The 25,984-nt window shown below is 40.4% G+C and overlaps 3 protein-coding genes across 5 annotated transcripts in view; 2 read left to right on the plus strand and 1 right to left on the minus strand.

Annotated features, from left to right (window-relative positions):
- abat (4-aminobutyrate aminotransferase) overlaps positions 1-3,306 on the plus strand; it is a 40,371-nt gene extending 37,065 nt beyond the window's left edge. For both annotated transcript variants that reach the window (XM_015012563.2, XM_088008030.1), the window contains one exon: positions 1,177-3,306. In XM_015012563.2, the coding sequence (XP_014868049.2) occupies positions 1,177-1,298 (122 nt within the window). In that variant the 3' untranslated portion in view covers positions 1,299-3,306. The remainder of the gene's footprint in view (positions 1-1,176) is intronic.
- Positions 3,307-6,190: 2,884 nt separating this feature from the next.
- Positions 6,191-18,661, plus strand: rcn3 (reticulocalbin 3, EF-hand calcium binding domain). 2 transcript variants are annotated; one of them, XM_015012565.2, is made up of 8 exons: positions 6,191-6,296; positions 8,473-8,706; positions 9,785-9,978; positions 10,102-10,274; positions 11,207-11,267; positions 11,341-11,432; positions 12,323-12,430; positions 18,037-18,661. In XM_015012565.2, exons 2-8 carry the CDS (start codon positions 8,489-8,491, stop codon positions 18,142-18,144), a joined length of 954 nt encoding a protein of 317 aa, XP_014868051.1. In that variant the 5' UTR covers positions 6,191-6,296; positions 8,473-8,488; the 3' UTR covers positions 18,145-18,661. The 2 variants fall into 2 exon arrangements, with proteins under 2 accessions (XP_014868051.1, XP_014868052.1); XM_015012566.2 differs by lacking the exon at positions 18,037-18,661 and adding an exon at positions 13,023-14,904.
- nosip (nitric oxide synthase interacting protein) lies at positions 18,258-24,544 on the minus strand. Its single transcript, XM_015012567.2, has 9 exons — positions 23,977-24,544; positions 22,854-22,959; positions 22,438-22,519; positions 21,488-21,623; positions 21,255-21,394; positions 19,484-19,600; positions 19,274-19,344; positions 18,713-18,821; positions 18,258-18,508 (listed from the first exon to the last, which is right to left on the minus strand). The coding sequence occupies exons 1-9, from the start codon at positions 24,044-24,046 to the stop codon at positions 18,437-18,439; spliced, it is 903 nt and encodes a 300-aa protein (XP_014868053.2). The 5' UTR covers positions 24,047-24,544; the 3' UTR covers positions 18,258-18,436.
- Between the last annotated feature and the right edge of the window lie 1,440 nt (positions 24,545-25,984).

The following is a 25,984-nucleotide window of genomic DNA, read 5'->3' on the forward strand; positions in this document are numbered from 1 at the left end:
TAGGGCTGTTGTAAACGAATATTTTAGTAATCGAGTAATCTATCGATTATTCTTACGATTAATCGAGTAATCGGATTAAAAAAAAATTATAAAATGAAATATTGGTAAATCTGGCATAATACCGGTGTTACTATCAGATATCAATATCAGTCCAATTTTTCATATTTGAGCATCCCTAACAGTTGCTTTTTTGTAGTTTAGAAAACTAACCTGTAACAATAATAGCTCACTTTCTAAGTTAACCAGAAGAAAAGTTATAGAAAAATCTGAAATTATATTGAATTTAATAACAAAGAGGCAGGCTCACAAATATGCTTATAAAAAATGTCTACAATCCAGCTTTTAGTTTATGTATTCATCTTCAGTGAGTTTAATAGATTAATTAAACTCACCTCTCCACCTAACTTGTCACGCTTTGGGTTTGAAAATACGGGAAATGCCGTCTGGAGTGGGAGGAGAGGGCGAATGAACGAACGTAAGATGGGGTGGAGGGGAGGAAATAGACCAGCGGACTGACGAACCGTTAGACCGGGGGACGAACACGGGGGGAAGCAATACGGGATATTTACGACACCTTCACTGGTCACACTCAGAAACTCATCTACCAGCCATGTACGATGCGCTCCGCCACCCGTTTCTTCAGACCGGGATATGAAATTTATTGTGCGGTTCGTCGGTAAAGCTACATTTACACGGTAAGCATCAGCTACTCAGCCGCCCGCCCTGTTCAGGCTATCCGCTCACCTCAGCGCTCTTCCCGCCGTTCGCTTTCAACCAGCAGCCCCGGAGGAGAAATGTTGCCGTACTCCAGGCATTCCCCCAGTCATTTTAAGGTCGGGCATTATCATCAATCAATAAAATCCCCACGGGCCAATCTTGAAGATTGGACTTTATGCCGCTGAGACTTAGCTTTTGTCAACAACTCAGAGGCGGAAGTGAGAGCTCCGCGCAACGCAAATGAAGTCCCGGCCGGAACACGGTGCGCTAACTAATAAAACATAAATTAACGAAGCTTCGAGGCAGGTAAATTTTCCTCGAGGAATTTTAGTAATCGAGGTACTCGAATCATTCGAGGAATCTTTTCAGCCCTAAACTAAAGCGTGTTTTTATATCTATGTTGAAGCTGTGTAAAGAACAGGAGGCCACAGTAACAGTAACCGTGTTTGTCGCCAACAGGCATGCTCCTGGGAGGATGTGGGGACCAGTCCATCCGTTTCCGTCCTGCTCTCGTCTTTAAGGAGTATCACGTCCACATCTTCCTCAACATCTTTAACGACGTCCTGGCTCAGAACAAATAAAGGCCGTGCCTGAAGGAACTGAAGCAGAACCTACATAGGACAGATTTAGGGAATCTGGCTGTCGTGATAAGCACAGAGAACATGTTTCCTACAAATTTTCTGTTTAAACATCCAGAACCTGTTGGGTTTATAACATTTAAAACTGCAATTTTCCTTAGATATTACAGATAACTACATTCTTTTACTCGTGGAGCCATGTAGACAGAGCCAGTAAGCCATGCAGAGTTTAGACCAGAGGATCGATCCATTTTCAAAATGAAGATGCTTCCCTAAAATAAATCAGCTAAGATATTCTTTATGTCATTCAGCTGGGTTCATGTTGGCCCACAGAGACTGATCAGGCTGTAAGCAGACTGGATGAAGTCACAGCAGACCCCCAGCTGTTCCCCAGAAATCCAAAGTAAACCACTCTGCTTATTGGCCACCTCAGCCAGGCGGTGTTGGTGAAGCACATGAACATGATTTCCACCACGCAGCTGTTTCACATCCTTTTAGTTAGCATCCAGCTCTAACAGCTCAAACAAATTTGTCTCCCGTTCACCGTTTACTCCATGACCGTTCTGTGTCGTCAGTTTTCGGGTTCTGGATCTGATCTTCACCTCGTCTAGAGAACGGCGTCCACTCTACAGGAAGACGCTGCAGAATGTCTGCAAATATTTGAATAAGGATGTGTGCGATCCTGTAACAGACTCCAGGCCCTAGATAATAATGTAGCTGCATGATAATAAGACTGTCCCCATCCTAAGCATGAAGGACCAAAGTATTTAGTGTGCTAGAAGAAAGGCTGAATATGATCCTGAATGCAGAACCCTGACGGTGAAAAGCAAACCAGCAGCCTGCATGTGGTTTAACGCTATCCTGTCTGGGAATGAGTCTGTTCAGCCTTGTAGACAAACCTGAATCCTGACACACTACGACAGTGTCTTAGGCTGCTTCAATATGCCCATATTATTTAATTTATGCGTCCCTTGACGACTTTTTCTATTTAATATTTCTTACATCAAACTGTAAGAGTAAAACTGACTTCACATTTAATCAAGATGTCACAGATATTCCAATGATCCAACAGATTCAAACTTTTCTAAGCACATTAAAAGGCAGAGTTGCCTTGTTTAAAGATTCTCTACTTTTTTTTGGTTTGTTTTGACTACAATGGTTAATGGTGCAAGTTCTGTAACAAAAGCTTCTTACTGTGACTTATCTGCGCATAATCTACATGTGTTCAGAGAAATGCATGCTGGGTAATTCTTATATCAACAGAAAAAGGTGAACATGTTCAGGTGTGATATCTGTAGCTTACATGATGGACCATCTCCCCAAACAGCACCAGCCATGCAGTGGCCACTCCACTGCAGACGTTTGTTTTTCCTCTAGTGGCCACAAGAGGCATACTAGAGCAAGTTTCCCCCACTCAAACGTCCTTATTATAGAGTTCAGAGGAAATGTAGAGTTTTTCCTGAGGCAGATGGACACAGGGCACAGAGACAGCACAGCTCTGGTCCCTGTTGAGTTAAAGCTGAGAATTTGGAGCAGAACCGTTTCACAGCCGAACTGATGGTCTGTTGTGTCCCTGAATGTTTAATGAAGCGCGTGTTAGGAATGTGAATGGCTTCATTTAAAGTGTAGCTACAGTTAATTTTGTTACTACAGTTAAATTAGAATAATATCCAGTTACATACATGAGTACATGTTTATTGGTTTTATAACAGTTATCCATAAACTATATACCAGTTAATGTGATGTCTTATATTTATTCCACAGGGTTTGGGTCAGGTTTTGCTAAGTATGAGCAGGCTGATGTGCAGCATGGTGTTAGTGATGACAACAGTGCCTGTCTGTTGTCAGTCAGTACTACACAGAATCCCTGTGATGTCGTCCTTTAAAACAAGTCAACTACTTGCACTGGTGATCTGAGATCTTGATGTTATTATTTTAGCTGGTTCTAATAACTGTTGTCTATAAAACATTCTGTCCTTGTATTGCGACAAATAAATGCCATTTTAATTAACACCGTGTTTCTTGATTATTATCAATGAAGTTACTTTAGGAAAAACGTTTAAAAAGTTTAACATTTATCATCTCTATTATGCATCAAGCATTTATCTCAGTTTTTAGAATTGTGGTATTATTCCAATGAAAACTCCTGAATTTTGCTCCAAGAAAAAGCAGAATATTACAAGATAAAAAGGGTTTTTGAATAGAGAAATGTATAATTTCCAAGAATGGAAAGAACAAACTTATTCTATTAATGGACAATAAAGAGCAGAAACAAACAGAACCACTCACTAATTTCTGCAGTCAGTAACTACAGGTGCTGGTCATAAAATTAGAATATTGTGATAAAGTTCATTATTTTCCATAATGTCATGATAAAAATTAAATTGTCATATATTTTAGATTCATTGCACACCAACTGAAATATTTCAGGTCTTTTATTGTTTTAATTTTGATGATTTTGGCAAACAGCTCATGAAAACCCAAAATCCCTGTCTCAAAAAATTAGAATATTATGAAAAGGTTCTCTGAACGAGCAATAAAAATAATCATCTGAATCAACAAAGTAACTCTAAACACCTGAAAAAGATTCCTGAGGCCTTTAAAAACTCCCAGCCTGGTTCATTACTCAAAACCGCAATCATGGGTCAGACTGCTGACCTGACTGCTGTCCAGAAGGCCATCACTGACATCCTCAAGCAAGAGGGTGAGAAACAGAAAGAAATTTCTGAACGAATCGGCTGTTTGCAGAGTGTTATATCAAGGCACCTCAGTGGGAAGTCAGTAGGAAGGAAAAAGTGTGGCAGAAAACGCTGCACAACGAGAAGAGGTGACCGGACCCTGAGGAAGATTGTGGAGAAGGGCCGATTCCAGACCAAATTAAATTTTCATCTCCATAAAACTTTTCAGCAGATGGAAGCATGAAGTGCTCCAAAATCTTCTGATAGCTGCTGCATTGATCCTGCCCCTGATAAAACCCAGTGGACCAACACCAGCAGCTGACATGGCACCCAGACCATCACTGACTGTGGGTACTTGACACTGGACTTCTGGCATTTTGGCATTTCCTTCTCCCCAGTCTTCCTCCAGAGTCTGGCACTTTGATTTCCGAATGACATGCAAAGTTTGCTTTCATCCGAAAAAAGTACTTTGGACCACTGAACAACAGTGGTCCAAAGTGCTGCTTCTCTGTAGCCCAGGTCAGGCGCTTCTGCCGCTGTTTCTGGTTCAAAAGTGGCTTGACCTTTGACCTGGGGAATGCGGCACCTGTAGCCCATTTCCTGCACACGCCTGTGCACAGTGGCTCTGGATGTTTCTACTCCAGACTCAGTCCACTGCTTCCCCCAAGGTCTGGAATCGGCCCTTCTCCACAATCTTCCTCAGGGTCCGGTCACCTCTTCTCATTGTGCAGCGTTTTCTGCCACACTTTTTCCTTCCTACTGACTTCCCACTGAGGTGCCTTGATATAACACTCTGCAAACAGCCGATTCGTTCAGAAATTTCTTTCCGTTTCTCACCCTCTTGCTTGAGGATGTCAGTGATGGCCTTCTGGACAGCAGTCAGGTCAGCAATCTGACCCATGATTGCGGTTTTGAGTAATGAACCAGGCTGGGAGCTTTTAAAGGCCTCAGGAATCTTTTTCAGGTGTTTAGAGTTATTTTGTTGATTCAGATGATTATTTTTATTGCTCGTTCAGAGAACCTTTTCATAATATTCTAATTTTTTGAGACAGGGATTTTGGGTTTTCAAGAGCTGTTTGCCAAAATCATCAAAATTAAAACAATAAAAGACCTGAAATATTTCAGTTGGTGTGCAATGAATCTAAAATATATGACAATTTAATTTTTATCATGACATTATGGAAAATAATGAACTTTATCACAATATTCTAATTTTATGACCAGCACCTGTAGTTGTCTGATTACTACCTCAGAGTTTACAGTCATATTAGTTGACAAACTCGTCACAATTTTTCATAGTATACATAGTTCTAAAGGTGTTGGTAACAACTCAAGTAATCCATACAAAAAAGCAACCAAAATAAGTTCAGAACTTGAGTATGTGCAATAATGGGGGAAAAGGTGCTGAACTCTCAGAAAGGGAGGTGGAGAAAGGTCTGGAAAGTCAAGACATCAGCTGTAATCTATCAGTGATTAGAAAACCAGCCTGCATGGAGATAAAAAAAAAAATCATCTCCATGGCAACCATCCAGCTGTGCAAAACACCTAGGTGGACCTAGCCCCGCCTTCAAGGCGCAGCTCCTCCTCAAAGCTGAAGTTTCCAAACCTCTGAGCTTCCACCTCACAGAGCAGTCCTGCCCCATAACTGACCTACTCAGCTCCTTCAGACTAACAATTAGAAAACACCTGGTGGAACTGTGGAAATGCTGAGTTCATTATAGGAGCTACTTCTCAGTGCAATGCTGGTAAAAACGTTGTTCAAGGGTTAATAGAGGAGTGATGTGATGACTTCTTAAAGTCATTTGGAAGGTGGAGTTTCAGAAAGACCCGGAGTTTTTAAAATGACAAAGGCCCAATTACAAGGAGCTAAATTACTCAGTAACATTTCATTTAAGTAATTTTTTTATATATACATAGCATTAAAAAAAGAAAAGGAAAAAAAAAGTTAACATAGTTGCACACCATACTGCCTCTTTAAAATAAAAAGTATTCCTGGTCCTGTTAAGCCCAGCCTTCCGGGACAGCGCCTGCAGAAGGTTCTGCGGTGGGAAGTGAAGGATGCACAAATTGGGAAAAGTTACTCTGACGTGGGGCGCGTGACAACGTGGCGGTATCCAGCCAATAAGAATCTATCATACAATACTTTCCCGCTATGTGCCACTTTCTATTGGTTGGGATTTTCTTCAAGACGTCGGTAATTGGTTAGCCACAGAAGAAGTCCCGCCCCTTTTTCTTTGTTATTTAAAGAAGCAAAATGCCAACGCGTACCTCTGTTCTGAGAGCTGTACTGTGGGAGGAGGACCGTTCTGCTGCCAGAGAGCTGGTGAGCTTTTAAACTTTGTTGTAGATACTCCAGCTTACTGTTAGCTTATTGTTAGCTTACCTCCACATCTAGTCAAAGATGTCATGGTTCCGTTAGTACCCTACACACAGTGCACGCAGGAAACAAGAATGTTTTCAATGATGACAATTTGAGGCTTTCAGGAAACTGAGACTTTCTGCTGTCAGTGTGTGCTGACCCTTCACCTGCCAGGAGCCAACAAGTGTTTTAAAAATGACTCAAGATGTTTTCTGTCTGTCTACTGGGAACTTTCTCTGTGTTCATGTTTATAGCCTTAGTTGATCAAATGCATTGATTAACTGATCAGCAGGTCTGAACATCTTTATACAAACCGGATTTCTGGTAGTTTGCCTGTCAGAAAGATGCAGATGTTCAGTGATAATCATGATGATCATGAGAAGCAGTTCCAACCCCACCAACTAGTTGTGGCAAAGATCAACTATGCCTGGAAATTTCCAGAATAGTTGCTGTTTTTTTTTTTTTTTCTTTAAGGTTGTTCAACCTGAGCTATCTCTGTGTAGGCCGCAGTGTTAATGCTGATGCCTGTGGTGTTCAAATCAGAAGAATGGAAAAATATGTAATGTTTGGAAGGGTTGTCAGGAAAGGGCTTCATCTAAACATAATGTGAGAAAAAGGTGATCTTGGGATAAGGAAGAATTTCAGGCCAAAATTGACAGATTTAGTGAAAATCCTCTATGCCATCATGTCATGGTGGTAAAACAGGGGGTCATGGGTTCTTTCAGGCGCTGACCATGAAAACCATGAAGATTTTCCAGTATTTCCACAAACATATTAATGAAATGTAGAAGAGAAAAAAAATGTTGCTACTTTTCTTTCAATTTGTACAGTCTTATATAGATTATCTTAAAGAAAAATGTGGCAGTCAGATATTTTAGTGGCTTCGTCTAAAGAGAAGCACTGCTAAGCTCTGATCCTGTTTTTATAATCTAGATGTTGAAAGGCTTATAAGTGAATCCATCCCATTTCTGTACACCCTTGTGGGTCAGGAGGGGTGCTGATGCCTGAACATTTTGGGCAAGAGGCAGGATCACCCTGGACAGGTTGCCAGTCTGTCACAGGGCAACACATAGACAAACAATCATACACACTCACACCTAGGGAGAATTTAAAGAGATCAATTAAACTTGACAGTCATGTTTTTGGACTGTGGGAGGAAGCCAGAGTACCCAGAGAGAACCCACCATGCACAGGGAGAACATGCAAACTCCATGCAGAAAGACCCCAGGCCGGGAATCGAACCCAGGACCTTCTTGCTGCAAGGCAACAGAGCTACCAACTGCGCCACTGTGCAACCCTTATGAGTGAACCAATATGTAATAATTTATAACATTTACAGTGTTTATTTTTTCAGGCTTTGGAATATAAGCAGGAATATGCTAAATTTAGTAGCATTTTTCTAGTGGTTATTAGTCAGAATATAATGAATCTTTATGTGTTGTGCCCAAAAATGTTTAATACACTAATATTATCTAATTGGTGAAATGTGTTCTGGCCTGACAGACATGTTGCCTGCTGTACATTTAAAATGATTCATTCATCAGTGATAACTGCAGCCCTTGTTGTGGCTCTTTGTGTTTTTAATCATATTATCTGTAAATTACTGAATTTAATTTTCAGGAAAACGTGCATGCAGCCATTTTTTTCTGCCAGCAGTGCTTTGGTATACCTTAATACTAGTAACCCTAACAGACCTACAATAGTATTGTAAGGTCAAAGGTGAGGCTAGGTGCCTTAATGCCGTGTTTGGACTTTAGCTGAGCTGTAAACAGAAGCGTGTGTGAAAACTTCCAGAAAATGAAGTGATGTATAGAGAACCAGACGTTCTCTCATTGATGAGGCCCAAAAGGAAAACGCGACTCAAATGAAAGCTTCAGGTTGGTCCTAGAGCTTCCTGGATTGGTGTGGAGTTGAACATTTTGCCTTATTTTTATTAAATAAAATGCTGTAAAAAGTTGCTTTTGGCTTGTGTTCGGATCATATTTCGACCTGGTATGTTCCAGATGCCTGACACAAAACATGGTGTAGACGATGTAGACCCAGTCAACCTGGAGATGGAGGAATATTCAACCATGTGTCATGTCCTTCTCAGAATTTGTTTTGCCATATTTCTTTATTTTTCTCTCTCTTCATACCTCAGTCATAAGAAATCGGCCATGATGCTGCTGAGTTCACTGCTGTACCTGTACTTGCTGGCTGCCGCTGCTCTTGCAGTCCCTGCTCAGGAGAAGAGGGTCCATCACCAGGCCGGTCTGAGCGACCACGTCCACGACGACAGTCAGAACTACCAGTATGACCATGAGGCCTTCCTGGGCAAAGAGGAAGCCAAAACATTTGACCAGCTAACCCCCGAGGAGAGCAAAGACCGACTGGCGTAGGTTCTGACAGTCCTGGTTCTGTAGAAAAACGATCATTTCTGTTTTAATTTAGTTGTGGCTGGTGTTTAGCTTTCTTTTATCATTTGGTGACAAATTAAAACTTAAGGTTTCTATGAATATGGTTGATCATTGCTTTGGTCTGGCGATTCACAGCATCACTGGACATAAAACACTCGGGTCATTTTACAGGCCTTTTCATTTCTATCTGAAAATGGAGAGTAATTATTATAAGTTTGTTATGATCTTGGATGGAAATTCCAGGAGAAAATCTAAAGTGCTGACATAGTGAGGTAAGTTGTAATGGTCCAGTTTCTCATTGCTCCAAATTTTGCTTAATTATTTTGATGGTTTTCTTCTTTTCTTAATGAGAACTATACAAAAAATAACAAACCCCAGAAAAATTAGCAGATTATGTGGCTGTATTTTAATCTTAAGTTTCTCTTAATATTTTCCAAATTCCTTTTCTGCATAAGTTAGATGACAATGTTTTATATTTACTCTGCTATTTTTGAGCAGGTAAACTCCCCCAGTAATTTTGCCTTTTTTATTTGAAAAAACAATAAATATCCTTGTACAGTGCTTTATCAAGTCCAGATTCCAAAGTGCTTCACTCTACAGTCACTCACACTCAGGAGCCACAGCTGCCATGCATCAGTGCCACCAGCAGGCAATGTGGGTGAAGTGTCTTGTCCAATCAGGACAGAGACGGACAGAGCGAGAATCGAACTGGCAACTCATCGATTTAGGGACAAACTCCCACCTGCTGTCGCCACCATCATCCAAATGACATGGATTAATTTTTTAAAAAGTTTAATAAGATTACTATTCAAGTTTTTAATCACTCCATAAGCTCCATATTTAGACAATCACAGCAACATCATCTGCAGACTAAAATATTATTTTGGCTCAGTCTAATGTCAAGAAGAACTTTTATGAAATTGATCTGTGTAAGAAATGACCTAAATAAAATATTTTAGACTTTCAGAAATAATCATGTTTCTCAACAGACTGTGTGTTGTTTCTGTTTTCAGTGACCAAATGTGAGTTTCGTCTCCTCTGACTTCGTCTCTACAGGAAAATCGTGGACCGGATCGACACAGACAAGGACGGCTACGTCACCCACTCAGAGCTGCACCAGTGGATCAAACACAGGCAGAGGAGGTACATCGAGGAGAACGTCAACAAGCACTGGAAGGACTACGACCAGAACCGGGACGACAAGATCGCCTGGGAGGAGTACAAGAACACCACCTATGGCTACTACCTGGGTAACACGGGCTTCCTGTCCGACTTCCTACTTCACTCAGTCTCATCTAACACTGAGCAATAATCAGCTTTGGTAGTTACTCGCTGAACTGTGACTGAACAGAGTTTGGCCGCTTTCTGTCCAGGTGAGGAGTTCAGTGACATTGAGGACAAAGACACCTATAAGTCCATGCTGACCCGGGACGAGAGACGCTTCAAGTCGGCCGACAAAGATCGTGACGGCATCGCCACGCGTGAGGAGTTTACTGCCTTCCTGCATCCTGAGGAGTTTGACTACATGAAGGACGTAGTGGTGCAGGTAGAGCTCAGGCCTGACACCATCGAGGTGTCCGTCTCTGAAGAGTAACATTTGGTTTTGCCCAGTACAATTTGATAAGAAAATTCAACTGATCTGCTTGTGAATGTGGAGCCAGAAACATGAGCTGACCTGAAGGGGCCAGTGGAGCTCAGGCTGTGATGTAACAAGTGAAAAAATGGTTCAGTCGGTTTTATTCAGTTGGTCATGTTATTACTGGTGTATGCAGTAATATATGCTGTGACATATTGGCCTCATCAGTTGCAAAAATGACTGAAACATTCAAGAACTTTTTTTTTTTTATCAGAGTGTCAAAATCATGGGGGCCGTTACTTTTGAGCTTTACATCATGTTATAATGTTATTCCCTCATCAAAAACATACCTTAAGTGTTGCTTTATTTATTTCATGCCTGCTTGAGAAATCCTTTTTGATCTCCATGGCAACCATTCAGCTGTGCAAAATGTTAGGGGGGACCTAGCACCTTTTAGGATGAAGCTTCTCCTCAGAGCTGCGGTTTCCAACCTCACAGAGCAGCTTTCCCCTGCAACTCCCCACTGAGCTCCTACAGACTAGCCAGCAGCAATTGGCAAACACCTGGTGGAACTGAGTATCTGCTGAGTTCATTATACGACGTACTTCTGAGTGCACTGCTTCTAAGAACAATGTTAAAAGCTTGAAAAAGAAATACTTTTGTGGCCAAAGGGAAATGTCAGAATAAGAGTTTTTAAAGAGACAGAGGCCCAAATTCAAGGCATTAAATTGCCTAAAAGTCATATTTCTTTTAGGTCATATTTGACATGCACAGCATTTTCATAACAACTGAAGGTAACATTGTAACATTGATTGTGCTATAAAACGGCACCATGAGCCTGGAAAACACACAATACTGACCCTTTAAATGAAACTCAGTAAATCACTTTGTTCTCTCTACAGGAAACTATGGAGGACATCGATAAGGACGGTGACGGAAAGATCAACCTCCACGAGTATATTGGTAGGTCAGCCCTGTTTCCAGTCTGACCAGTGACCTGGAACCAGCCAGTGTTCATCATGTCTGCCCTCACCAGGTGATATGTACACACCGGAGGACAGCGAGTCGGAGCCTGACTGGGTCCAGACTGAGAGGAAACACTTTGGAGAGTTCAGAGACGTCAACAAGGTGAGAGCTGCTCACACCTGTAACATTTTATCATGTCTTAAAACGTTACTGTATTTTCTCAGGATTTGATGTGACAGGCCAACACAGTCATGTATGATTATAATGTGGAAGAACAATTGGAAATTTCCAGGGAAATGTTAAACTGTTATTCAGCAGTTTTAGGTCAGAACTTTGAATAGGCCATTCTAACACATGGATTTGCTTTGATCTCAACCACTGTAGCTCTGACATCACCATGATGATGGTGTGTCCAAACTATCACCATTCAGCTATGGCAGAATGCCTTGATGGACAGAGTTCTGCCTTCAAGGCACAGCTCCTCCTTCCAAACTTCCTCTTCACATAGTGGCTGTCACCCACCACTCTCCTATTCGGCTCCTTCAGACTAGCCAGTAGCAATTGGCAAACACCTCCTGGAACTGTGGATCTGCTGAGCTCATTATAGGAGCTACTTCTCAGTGAAGTGCTGGTAAAAAGGTTGTTAATAAGGTAGTAGCCATGTTGTGATAACTTCCTGAAGGCAGAGTTTCAGATAGAGCTGGAGTTCTTAAAGAGACAGAGGCCCAGTTTAATCAAATATGACTTAAAGAAGTTGGAGTTTCAGTTTTTCATTAAGAAAAAAAAAAGCTTTTTATAATAGAAGACAATGTAGTTACTTAATAGTGTACCGGTAATTTCATAGCACAATGTGCCTGGAAAATACATATCACTGTCCCTTTAAATTTGAGTTTTTCAGTCAATCTTTTGATGAGGAACCAACCAGTCAGTCCTTGTTTTTGTCCCAGTTGGTGGTGGTGACTTGTTGCTACCCGTCTCCTGTTCTGCTGCTGATTCTGGTCCAGTTCTGTCCAGCCAGATAAAATAAGGTTCTGTCTTCATTCATGCTGCAGGATGGCTACCTGGATGCTAACGAAGTGGCCCAGTGGGTTCTACCAGGAGAGGTGGACCATGCTGACAATGAGGCCAAGCATCTGATCTACGAGACCGACACAAACAAGGTAGATGCATGGTTGCTTAGAAACGGTGCATTCATCCCTAAGTGTGCGCTTAAAATGTTCCACTGCACAGTTCACTTTTGTATCAACCCAAACAGACCAAGGAATCAAAGGATCCCTTTAAAGCGTTGTTCTACTGTTTGATCTGTCTGGCTGTGATTACATGACACCAGATTCATATTTCTATGACATGAATTAGTTATTTGACTTGATAAAATCAAAGACTTTTTACCTTTTCACCACAGACTATGCACTATAACTGTAAGGTTAATGTTGTTAAAATAACTGATTTTATTCTCTAGTTGAATCATGGAGTCAAAAGAACTCATTACTGCGATTAAGTTGCATGTTGAGTTAAGTGATGGGTTAAAACGTAACATTTTGTTTGGGACTTTGACTTGACTCAGGACCTGACTCCAGACATTAGACTGACTCTGTTCTGCCTCTGCTGGCAGCACAGTGACGTATAATTGCTTAATTAAATTCATTATTAATCATCTTCTCTCTCTCTGTTCTTCATCCCTCCTTTCTCCTGCTTCCCTCAATCACCTCCCAATCAACCCTTGTTGGATGAAATGCTGTAATCACTCAACAGGACGAGAAAATCACCAAGAAGGAAATTCTGGCCAATTGGAACATGTTTGTGGGCAGCCAGGCGACCAATTATGGTGAAGATTTAACAAAGAAACATGACGAACTTTGATGAAGTGTCTTTGGGAAGCTTGGGGTTGGGGTGGCATAGGGTGGGTTAGACTGGGTTCACTTAAGTCTCTAATGTTTTGACTCTTCATTATGCAGCAGTCTTGGGTAATCATGCCCCTTTATTCATGTATGGAAGGTTTACAACTAGAAATGCACTGAGAAGTCAGCAGATATGAGCAGTAACCTGCCGGTCACACTCAGAAATCCTTCTCTCCTTTTTTTTAACCCTGATCAGGGATTGAACCATCCTAAGCACTAGCAGGTCTCTTTGATGCTGTTTGTTTTGGATATAGTTACTGAGAGAAGATTCAAACTGCTTCTCACATGTTTCTTATGTTTCAAATTATTGCCAACTTTAAGAGGGAGCTGGCACTTTGAGCAGATAACAGGAAGGCTGCACCAATAAAGCAGTGTGTCTGCTCATGTTGCAGAACATGCTGGCTTTGGAAATGCTAGCAAGCTTTTGGAAATCTCAGTGATCTGCATTCTCTAAAGAAAAGACACAGATGGTTGTTTTATTGCTAGTTTTTGGTATGAGATGTAAAAACACACTAAATGTGAATTCTGTCTTCTTAAAACCCTGTTTTTTAGGAACTGTTCTCTCAGTGTGATATTGCCTTTGCATGTTTTTAAGGACTGCTCCTGGCAGGAAAGCTAGAAGAACATATTATTTCAATTCTGTTTCTTGTAGGGAAACCCAAAATTATTCTTACCCTCATCAGAACTTTCAGAGTATTTTTTCCTGAAATGAGTTGAGCAGCTGTCAGTAGATGAGCACATACTCAGCATGAGGAAAAGCTGAACAGTCAACAACTCAAACCAGTCGACTGTCCATTGATGATCCGTGTTCATCCAGGAGGAGTAGATGCTGCTGGTCCATCTGCTTGGTTTCCTGTTCAAATAACAAACTGAACTTGGCTGCATTGTTTGACCAGAATCAGATCAGAATGTCTACTTGATTTGCAAAAAAAAAAAAAAAAAAAAAAAGTAAATTCAGCCCAATCACACAGACAGACTCAAAATACTTGACGTGATATGTTGTGAATTGGTGCCATTGAGTTGAAAGGTTTGGGAAAAAAAATGGACATTTGAAAACTTTTATCCTTCTCAAAAACTGGAAAAAAAATCATTTACATTACAGCAGTCAGACCCATCTTATAAAAACTGAGCAGTTTTTTTGCATATTTTCTCTCTTATTTTGACAATTGTTGATGAGCTAAGTCTTTAGAGTTCACTTCCTTCATATATTCTGTCAATGCTGCCTCTGCCTGGGCTGCTACAAAATATTAATATTACAACCAGTCAGATGAAACATGTTGGTAAAATCCCCAAAATACTGTAATCCTTATTCTGCCAGGAGTATGAATAATTATGGTCTTAACTGTATTCCTTCTTTGAACAACAGATGAAATCTGTCTCTGCATTCTGATTGGTGCATCTCTGCTTGTAGCTTCCAGGCGCATGCTACAGGAAGCAGTCACATACTGTGTATGTCAGGACGGTAATGCTGAGAAAGAGGCTGTCCTTTCTGGGTTTTTAGACTTTTCTTTTTTATTCGCTTGGGTTTTCAGATTATCACACAACACACCAAGGTTGTAATGCCAGGTATGGATTTGAGTGGATTTTAATAGGAAACAATGTTCAGAAGAGAGGAAATTTCTATTAGTGACTTAAGTTTAGCTGTCAAGAGCAGAAATTGGGGGGACAAAAGAGGTCAAGGATGGACTTTGTTACATAATTTTTATAGTTTGACAATTAAAGTCTTTTTGTACAAATGTTGTTTGTGGTGTTTATGCTGTATTGTATGATTTTTGTTTTGCTTTAGTTATTCTGTAAAGTAGCTCATCAACCTGTGATGGATGGAGGTTCACTGCTGCAAATCTGAGTCATTTGATACAATCATCTTCATTAAACTGGAATAATATAATTGAAAGGTTAATTTAGTCAGTAACTCAGTTCACACACAATATAGATTAATTCCACAAACCGTTATCAAGCCTTTGTCTGTTAATTCTGATTTTCTGCTTCTAGCCAATGAAACCACATTTAAGATCAGAACATCACATCCTGATCTGTGCTTTTCCAAACAGAGCTAGTGTTCTAGAATCTGAGGTGACCCAAAAGCTTGTTTAAGAAGATGAGTCTGACAAAAGAAAATCATATACTGTAATAAAAACATGTGTATTAGCATTTATGAAATGTCACTTTTTGTATGAATCAAAAGAGGCTGTAAATGGTAGAAATATGACATTGTTTTGCTGGAAGTAGAACTCTGTTGCATTAAGAAAGTTCTCAAGAATTTAAAATATATTTCATTGCTAAAAAAACCAAAAACAATTTTCCTCAATGAGTTTCACTTCAGGAGCTCAGGTTCTCCTGACCCATTTGATAAAGTAGAATTATTAAAAAGTCAATTTATATTTTATAACTGTAGACTGAAAGGGAAAGGCTCCTTCACATGGCTGGTCAAGTAGCACAGACCACAAGGATGTCTGACACATTTAAAACCAAGACTTCAGTGGGGTTTTTTCATCCAACATGTTAACTGAAAACCCAGAACTGAACAGAAAAATGCAGGAAGGCAGTCAGGTATAAAATTGATGAGACATCCCAGTGGCCGTCTAACTGAATGTCCGTTAGAATGGGTGCGGTCATGTGACCAGTACAGGTGCGGAAAGGCTGAATTTGAGCCCAAAATTCAAGCTGCTGCAGTGTTTAAAGTCACTCACTCAAAACACTGACATGTTACTGACACGCTCAGGTTCAGTGAATCACAATCTGTACATTAGTGCTAGAACTCTGAACAGTGATATGAAGCTCCACTCACAGAGCTCAGTATGATCAACACCAGGCAGTGTTTAGTCCTTGCTTCCTCTTGGCAATTTGCCATAAATGTGTAAATGTCACATCAATGATTGTCACATTTTCTGATTCCAACAGAGAAACCTACAGTGGGGAAAAAAGTATTGAGTCACCAATTGTGCAAGTTCTCCCACTTAAAAAGATGAGAAAGGCCTGTAATTGACATAGGTAGACCTCACACAGAGGTCTACTATGAGAGACCAATGAGAAAAGTTAATCTCAATACTTTAATATATCCTTTGTTGGCAATGACAGAGGTCAAACGGTTTCTGTAAGTCTTCACAAGGTTGGCACACACCGCTGCTGGAATGTTGGTCCATTCCTCCAAACAGATCTCCTCTAAAGCAGTGATGTTCTGGGGCTGGCAACACGGACTTTCAACTCCCTCCAAAGGTTTTCGATGGGGTTGAGATTTGGAGACCGGCTAGACCACTCCAGGACCTTGAAATGCTTCTTACGAAGCCACACCTTTGTTGCCCTGGCAGTGTGCTTTTGGTATAATTGTCATGCTGAAAGACCCAGCCATGTTTCATTTCCAATGTCTTTGCTGATGGAAGGTTTTCACTCAAAATCTCACAATACATGGCCCCATTTATTCTTTCATGTACATGGACCAGTCATCCTGGTCCCTTTGCAGAGAAACAGCCCCAAAGCATGATGTTGCCACCCCCATGCTTCACAGTTGGTATGGTGTTCATTGGATGCAACTCAGCATTCACTCTCCTCCAAACATGACGAGTTGTGTTCATACCAAACAGTTCTACTTTGGTTTCATCTGACCTTAAGACATTCTCCCAATACTCCTCTGGAACATCCAAATGCTCTCTAGCAAACTTCAGAGGTGCCCGGATATGTACTGGCTTAAGCAGGGGGACACGTCTGGCACTGCAAGATCCAAGTCCCTAGCGGCGTAGTGTGTTACTGACTTTGCCTTTGTAACTTTGATCCCAGCTTTCTGCAGGTCATTCACTAGGTCCCCCCGTGAATTTTCTGGGATTTTTGCTCAGCATTTTTGTGATCATTCTGACCGCACGAGCTGAGATCTTGCGTGGAGCTCCTGGTCGAGGGAGATTTAGCAGAGGTCTTGTAGGTCTTCCATTTTCTGATTATTGCTCCCACAGTAGATTTCTTCACACCAAGCTGCTTGCCTATTGCAGATTCAGTCTTCCCAGCCTGGTGCTGCTCTACAATTCTGTTTCTGGTGTCCTTTGACAGCTCTTTGGTCTTCACCGTAATGGAACTTGGAGTGTGACCGTTTGAGGTTGTGGGCAGGTATCTTTTATACTCTTAACGAGTTCAAACAGGTGCCATTGATACAGGTAATGAGTGGGGGACAGAGGAGCCTCTTAAGGAAGAAGTTACAGGTCTGTGACAGCCCGAAATCTTGCTTGTTTGTAGGTGACCAAATACTTATTTCCCACCCTTATTTGCAAACAAATTCCTTAAAAAAAAAAAAAAAAGACTGATTTTCTGAACTTTTTTTCTCATTTTGTCTCTCATAGTTGAGGTCTACCTATCATGTCAATTACAGGTCTCTCATCTTTTTAAGTGGGAGAACTTGGGATGATTTCATCCAACCTTTGCTGTTTTGCAGACTAACTTAAGTGCCGTCAGAGACAGCTGACGTAAACTGCGTGTGTGATGTGTGTGTGTAGAAGAATCCATCAGTAATCAATCACATCAGTTCGAAAGCCTAATATATTTATGAACACAAAATGATAGTTTCAGTGTTTTAGTTATTTCTATAAACAGTTCCAGTTAGTTTTACATCGTTAATTACAGTTTTATTTTAGTTAACAAAAAACATTTTCTCAATTTCAATTTTTATTTCATTTGGTTTAGCGATCTATTAGAACCATGGTTGTAATGTGATAAAATGAGGTATGAATACTTATGCAAGGTTCTGTACAAGTTGACTTAAACGTAAACCCTCGTGTTTTTCTTTGACGTCATTGTGTTCTTGTGAAGGATGTGATGGAAAAGAGTTTAGAGACTTTAAAACCACACACTATGAAATAAAAATGTGTTGTGTCTCTGCTCATCAGGATGGACGCCTGACTCTGTCCGAAATGCTGGACAAAACAGATTACCTCAGGATGAGCACAATCACTGACTATGGAGGCATGAGGGTGGAGGAGCACGACGAGCTGTGAAAAAACAACTCCAACTGGACAAGCCTCGTCTGACCCGACAGTTAGAGCCCACCGTTATTTTCTTCACGTTAAACATGCAAACTGTACAAAGGCAAATAATCATTCAGGAAGTGTTTGGCTTAAAAAAACATTTATTTACCATTTCACTCAGAAAGGCCACAGCATCCACTCGAAGAAAAACAACACACAGGAACTGTACGCTTACAGGTTGCAACGAGCTGCAGAAATCTTCCACAGATGCATCAGGTTTGACATCTCATTGAGCTGCTACTGCCTCCTCATCCTCACATCCTCATGCCTGCATCACTGGACGAGCCTCTTTGGCTCTCAGGTCAACTCCAGAACCTGCAAAGCCGGTTCCACCCTGGGAGGAAACACAGACAGCTGGAGCTCAGCTACATACAGACAAAGTTCTCACAGGGGGGAACAGGATACTGCCTAAGACTTCCTCATCAAATGTGTTACTGACTATTTTTGTAACTCAAGGAAGAACAATTAAATTTGATCTGACTTGCTCTCTTTATTGTTAGTAGCAGATTTTTCAGCAACCTCCCAGTCAGCTACCTACCCTCTGCAGTGGGATGATGTCTCTCTCTGTTAGTTTGGCTCCAGACATGGGGTCAGTCATGTCCTTCTTGATCAACTTCTCCACACACTCCTGAGTCACTACAGTTCCTCTGAAAAAGTCAGGAGAATCAGTCACCCTGTGGTTAGGCTGAAACACAGTACTGGATGTTCACTGCAAAAACACTAAATCTTACCAAGTATTTTTCATTTAGTTTCCAGTTCAAATGTCTTAGTACACTTGAAATATGACAAAATTAACTTACAAGTAACTTTTCAGAGAGATATAGGGGCCAGTTTTAATATTATTATTGTTGAAAAACATACTAGTTCCACTGGCCGATTATTTCACTGTGTTATATCTGCCAATAGAACTAGCACTGTTTTTTAAATCAATTTTATATACTTAAAGCAAGCTTCTATATCTTGCTGAAAAGTTACTTGTAAGTTAGTTTTGTCATATTTCAAGTGCACTAAGACATGAACTAGAAGCTAAATCAAAAGTGCTTGGTAAGACTTAGTGTTGTTGCAATGTGTGACAGTAATGGGGGGGAGAGGGACTCACGAGGGTCTCAGGACGGCACAGGGGACACTGTTACCCAGAGCGTCTCTGGTCACTGCACACACGTACCTCTCCTAGGGGCAGAAAGCAGCAGACTGGAGTGAAACCCTGCTATGTTTCATACTGTTCTATCTAAACCAGGTTTGTTTTCCAGATATGGTTTCTCTGTTTTTCTTCCCCTTAGTGTGAGCACAGACTGGTGAGCAAACTGACCTGGCGGTTGAGCAAGGCCACCCTGTCCAGGCTTGGGTCCAGTGGGGTGAAGTTCACAGGGATTAGGTCGTTCATCTTTATGGGTCGCCCCGACATGGGACACAGCACAGCTTTACTCTGACACACAGAACACACACATCGTCAGAGTGCTGCTACAGCCAACATGAAGGCGGGTTTCAGTCAGAGGGTCAACCTGTCCTCTCTTTACAGTTGTGCCAACAGGAAGGTACACATTAAATCAGCAGATACCATGACATCCATGCAGAAAGCAAACAGATGAACCTGCAACAAGCTCCAGATCATTTACACAATCTGACACCAGCAAGAGACTGATGAAGGAGAGCAGAGTGGGTCACATGCTGGAGGAGAGAGTGGTTAAAAGGAAGCAAAGCTGCTCTTTTATCCCTTTAATGCATTTCCCAAGTCATGCTGTGTCTCACACACACACAGCATGTCTTTCTAATGTCAAAGGGACTTAACATTGACTTCCATTCATTTTCATTTCTCTGACCCCAACCTAAACTCAATTAACACCTTAGTCCTAAATCTGACCCCTAATTCAAAATCAGCATTCTTATGAGGGCCAGGCTTTTGGACCCAAATGGAGCAGTTGTTGCCCACAACGTATTATTTGTTAGGAAAATGGTCCTTCCACTGTACTAAAAAGAAGGACAACGCACGCACGCACACACACACACACACACACACACACACACACACACACACACACACACACACACACACACAAGCCAGCTGTAGGGCATCTGCATGTACAGATCAAAAGTTCCATTAACAGAATGTTGAGGGATTTTCTGGAAGAAGTGCATCTTAGTGCAGCTAAACAGTTTAAATATACACCAAACAGGCATAATATTATGACCACTTGACCACTCTGCAGCCTCATATGTGCAACAAACTGTCAGGGCTGGATGATATGGCTGAACAATTTACCACAATATAAGTGTTTCATATCAGTAGATATTCATAATTCTTGACTTGTTTTTTGTTTCAGGTATCTGGATTCCTGCTAAACTGGTGGTGTGACTTTTCCTGTTTTATCCAGTTTTCACTTCACAACATTGTTTTTATTTTTAAACAGTTATGACACTGCTGTGCAAATTACTCAACAGGTTGTTGCTAGGTAACCAAAGAATGAGTGAGTTAGTTGATGTTAGTCACATTGCTTAGCTAGCCGTCAGAGGTTGAGCAGCTAAAGCCTTTCCTCTGTCTGCATCTCCCAGAATCCCAGAATGCTGTGAGGTCTGTATCAGAGTTCAGTTAATATTCTATATATTTAATATTCTATCAGATGTATTAATACTGATCATGTGTCTAAGTAAAGTGAATTTTGACACTTTTCTATCAGAAGCAGCATTAAGTTGTTCAGTAATCTGAGGCCCTTAACACAGCAGCTGTGAAGACTAACAGTCTAATATAACCCCACTCACCAACAGGTGCCATGATGACTGTGGTCATAATGTTATGCCTTCAAGGCAGGAAGCAATCTTTCCCAGCTAGTATAATAAAAATAAAATGAGCTTGTTTTATTGAAATGACTAATTTTATGCATATAGTTATGAAATGTTTCTGCTACAAGCTAACTGGAAAGGCTGGTATGATGAATTGCTCCAGAGGTGGTTGCCATGGAGAATAGTACTTCATCAAGAGATGAATGGAAGACAACATTCAAAAATAAAAACAAATGAACCAAAAACAAAACAACAACAACAACAACAAAAAAACAGCAGCAAAAGAGGGGAGTCCTACTGACGGGTTTCTTCAGAAGGGTGGGCTTGGCCTCTGGGGTCAGAGAGGGGATCCAGAAGCTGGGCAGGCTCTGGCTGGAGGAGGGTGCCGGACCCGCACTGGACGCCTCTCCTGAGCTGCTCGCTTCGCTCTCCTTCTTCTGCCCTGAAGAAAAAAAAAAAAAAGTCATACTTTATTTTGTATACATTTTGTATATTCTGTTGAACGTTCAGAACCAGCGCTGAGTAAAAGTGGCACCAGATTTAAACGGGTTGATGGGTTTGGACACGATGCTGTTCTCGCTGGTCTTAAACCTCTCCACCCTCTGCCGTTCCTCAGACTTGGACTCCAGCTGGTTGGTGCTCTTCAGAGCTTGTTTCTGCTTCTCGTACGCCTGCAAGGCCACAGAGGGAACATTTACACAAGTATTACCGATAATGTTTCCTAAAACTTCCTAACTGGATGTTTGAACTTTGGCACTATTTTTTCTAGCTGTGATTGGACACTGGTGAGATACGGGCATTTCTATGGCAACAGGTTGGGAGGTGATGACATGAGTAGCACCACCCTCAAGCTTTCCCTTTTGATGAAGAATGGCTCAGGTTATCCTAAGCCATCCTGTGTAGTTATGTTGCTATGGGCTTAGGCTACTGGAGGACAAACTGACCACATTATTCTACTACTCACCATTTTTGAATTGTTTACTGTAATTTCAGCTTTTAACAGTATGTTCTCTGATTTTTCCAAGCTCCAGCAGGTCTGGTGTTCTGTTTAGCTGTGACTCCTTCCTGGAGGAAGAGATAATGGTGCCAACAACTTCATGTTCTCCTTCTGCAGCTGGTGGACGAAGCTCTGTGTTTCAGAGTTTAACCTGGCCAAGTCTTTACTGTGACTAACTCTACGTTCTCTTATATCATTGGTCTGACAAATGATGAAACCAGCCCAGAGCTCATCTGTTAATATGCGTTTCTCTCCTAGAGGAGTGACTGGACTGAACAGACTTCTTTAAAGGCCTTGATGTGTTATGAATATAGAAATAAACTGAACTGAATTGATGTGCAGAGCGAGGCTTCCTATTACACAGTAGAGTTACGAGCTGCGTTTGTCCCAGTCATTATGAACTGATTTATTATAACTGTGGACACAACTAGTAGAACCTAGTTGTAGTTCCTGACAATAAGCGTTGCCTAGCAGCGTGATGATCTTACCTTCATCTTTTTCGCTATTTCTGTCTTCTGGTGCAGAATGTATTCAAGAATGGCCTGTTTTTCATACAAATATCCATCTGGGCTGTGGAAAAAATAAACAAACATTACAGTATGTATGTATGAGTGTGTGTGCACATGTAAAAAGTTACTTGCGACTCTACAGTGAAGTACCACAAACATTAGCTATCAAAGATATAAAAATCTTTTGAAATACAACAAAAATGTCAACAATGTCCACCTGAAAACTGTTTACTGGTGTCACAAAATGAGTTGAACTTTTGTGTAAGTAGTTCTATGTGCTTTGATATATCTGATCTCAGCTGTTTTCTGTGCTTTTTATTACATACAATGAAGCCATAAATCATAACCTGTGTGTGTATATGTGAGAGTGCAGAGGATGTGAGAGAGGATCATACGTCACCACAGGGTCCTGGCAGGGCTGCAGGGACAGGCAGCAGCAGTCAAAGTCTTTGATAGCATCTTTTCCCAGACGGACACTCTGGGTTCCATAACCAGACGCCGCTGAACAGGATGAACAAAGTCAGCTGGAACACTTTACAGATAATTTCACTGAATCTAGAAATAGTTCTGTATAAATATCTGAATCCAGGTCAGGTTTCTGTACCAGGCTTTGACAAGTCTTCCTACCTAAATTCCAGGGACTGTGTGAAGGTCAGAGTTCAGCTGCTCTGCCTTTCACTTCAGTTCTGGGTTTGTTCCTCATTATTTGCTGAGGTTATTTTTGTTCCTTGGTGACCAGTAAACATGATCCCACCACAAGAAATAAATAGATCGATCGCATGACATGTTAGAATGAGCTCAATAATTTCCAGCTAGACAACAATCATTAAATAGAAGATTCCCTTTTAATATCATTAAAAAAGCTGAAATTTTGAAAAGTGTTGGAAACATTTGACTCCCAATATGAAGTAGTTGCTTTTTTTCTTGACGAATGTCCTACCTGGCACTTTTGCTGTTATCCCCGTCTGACCTGAATGATCATCATTTTTTAAGATGCAGTTTTGTTTATAGAGACTTTATAATCCATTTCAATTTGGCTGTTTATTTATTTATTTTGGATATTTCCAATGTTTTCCAGTTCTCGTGTTACACGTTCTTTTGAAATTAATGTCTTTTGATCTTTTTGAGGGGATGTACTTTATTATTATATTAGTTGCAAATGCTCTCAAAATGCCACAATTATAATTTATTGCAATAATTTCTGGGACAATTTATCGTCCAACAAAATGTATTATTGTGACAAGTCTTCCTAGCTAAATTCCAGGGATGAATTCAAACATAATAAACAACTTAGTTGATTTGTATAATTGCAAAAGTAATCAACTATATCAGTTTACAGTTTGTAAACTCCGGGAATAGATTTGGGGTAAACGGAAGACAATGAATGGATTTCGGTTCTGACCCATCCCCTCATTAATATAGACACCCTCACCCTGTCTATTGAACTGGTGTGTATTTAGCTCAGGATCCATTAGTAGCACCATTAGCCAACAGATGCTGCTGCTGAGTGAAGCTCACCTGTGTCCTTCCTCTTCTCATGGTAAGTATAGACAGCTCCGGCTGTGCAGTTCTTCCCATGTCGGGTCATGTTGTCGTTTCTTTCCCAATATTGCCAGCTGACAGCTACAAAAAGTATCAGCTAGCGTTAGCTGCTAAAACTCAGAAACTACGCAGCAATGTGCGGTGGCTTTATATGGATGTAGAACTAGAGAAAGGCTTCCTTTGGCGGGTAGCAATTCAACAATAGTCCCATAAAAGAGTAATTTCTTGGAAAATTACTCTAAATAAATACGTTAATTCTTCTAGCGTTGTTGTTTCTTCCTCTTCTTCTTCTTCTTCTTCTTCTTCTTGTCGGTTTTATGGCAGTTGGCAAGAAACTTTTAGTAGCATTACCGCCACTTACTGGTATGGAGTGTGGTTCGTGATGGTTTAAATCAGGGGTCCCCAAACTTTTTCCTGCGAGGGCCACATAACTGTTCCCTTTTCTGGTCGGGGGCTGGTCTTAGTTTTTCGAGAAAGAAACCTTAGAAAACTTTTGTTGACGGGGGGGCTGGATTACTGTCGACGACATATTCGCGTTTGTAGATAGATTTTTACCCAGAATGCAAATGGAAAAAAACCGTGAGCGAAACGGTGACTGATACTGACTAGTATATATTCCATTGAGGGAAACTAAGTTTCATATCTGCTCAAGAGCCCCCCTGGTGGTTGAAGAAAAATCCACATATTTAAGGAAAAAAAAAACACTGAATGTTCTCTGGTATTGTTCAGGGGGCCGGACCAATACCAGAGGTCGGGCCGTAGCTTGGGGACCCCTGGCTTAAATATTTATCAATTCTATCTAACATACATTCACACTTAACACATACATACTTGTGCACAACTTTGTATATTATGCCTTCATTCACAAACACACTATAATTAAATTCTATGAAATAATTTCATTTTCTGAAGAAATCAAATAATTATTTGTATATGTTTACTCCCTAAATTCTTCCTCAGTATATCTAATAAATTAATCTCCTTAATCCTTTCACACTCTCTCTTCATGTATCTTCTCTCTATTTCATATTTATGGCATTCTAATATAACATGTTCTACGGTTTCATATTTATCACAGTAATCACATTTGCTAGTTTTATGTTTTTGAATTTTCAAAAGTGTATAATTAAGTCCTGAATGCCCAAATCTTAATCTTATCACTCTTTCCTCCTTTCTATTTCTTCTTTCTCCTACATTCTTCTGAATTTTTATAAAACCATCTTCCTGTTTTATCTTCATCCCACCTTTTTTGCCATACTTTCATCAGTTTCTCTTTAACAATACTCTTTCCTTCAGATTTACTTATTTTAACTGTAAAACTAATAGGATTTTTAATTGCCCTCTTTGCCATTTTATCTGCCCTCTCGTTTCCTTCTACCCCAATATGTACTGGAACCCACACAAATATAACTGTCAAACCCATGTTTTGTATTCTAAATAATGTATGAAATATTTCTAATAAAATGTCCATCCTACTATCTGTTTGATTATTTTTAAAACTTAATAATGCAGAGCTTGAATCTGAACATATTATTGTTTTTAATGGTTTTATGTCTTCTACCCACTGTAAAGCCAATAATATTGCCAACATTTCTCCTGTGTATACTGATAACCCATCTGTAATTTGTTTTCCTATTTTTATATTGAATTCTGGTACTACAAACGCTATTCCTATTTTCCCAGTTATTTTTGACACATCAGTATAAATTTGAATGTATTGATAATAATTATTTAAATATAATTGCACTTAATAACTATATGATTTATCTTGTTTTTTTTCCATTACTGACATATCTACTCTTGCTTCTGGTAGAATCCAAGGAGGTATAATTGATATTGGTGTTGTTTGACTAATTTCTAAATTATTCATTTCAAAATTTTTTATTTTATTTTCAATTGTCCATCCAAAGCTCCTCATTTCTTTCTTTTCTTTTTCCCAACATGGATTTAAAATTTCCAGAGTTGGATGATCAACGTTACTGCC

Source organism: Poecilia mexicana, unplaced genomic scaffold (genome assembly GCF_051168715.1).
Source record: "Poecilia mexicana isolate PSO_F unplaced genomic scaffold, ASM5116871v1 scaffold_8, whole genome shotgun sequence".
Taxonomy (NCBI): domain Eukaryota; kingdom Metazoa; phylum Chordata; class Actinopteri; order Cyprinodontiformes; family Poeciliidae; genus Poecilia; species Poecilia mexicana.

Coding starts and splice junctions, on each gene's coding strand:
- rcn3 (XM_015012565.2), top strand. CDS start 8,489: ATGATGCTGCTGAGTTCACTGCTGTACCTGTACTTGCTGGCTGCCGCT. Junction 9,979..10,101: donor CACCTATGGCTACTACCTGG/GTAACACGGGCT, acceptor CTTTCTGTCCAG/GTGAGGAGTTCAGTGACATT. Junction 11,433..12,322: donor AGTTCAGAGACGTCAACAAG/GTGAGAGCTGCT, acceptor TTCATGCTGCAG/GATGGCTACCTGGATGCTAA.
- nosip (XM_015012567.2), bottom strand. CDS start 24,046: ATGACCCGACATGGGAAGAACTGCACAGCCGGAGCTGTCTATACTTAC. Junction 22,520..22,853: donor TGCCAGGACCCTGTGGTGAC/GTATGATCCTCT, acceptor TTTTTTCCACAG/CCCAGATGGATATTTGTATG. Junction 18,822..19,273: donor TGTGCCGTCCTGAGACCCTC/GTGAGTCCCTCT, acceptor TGACTTTTTCAG/AGGAACTGTAGTGACTCAGG.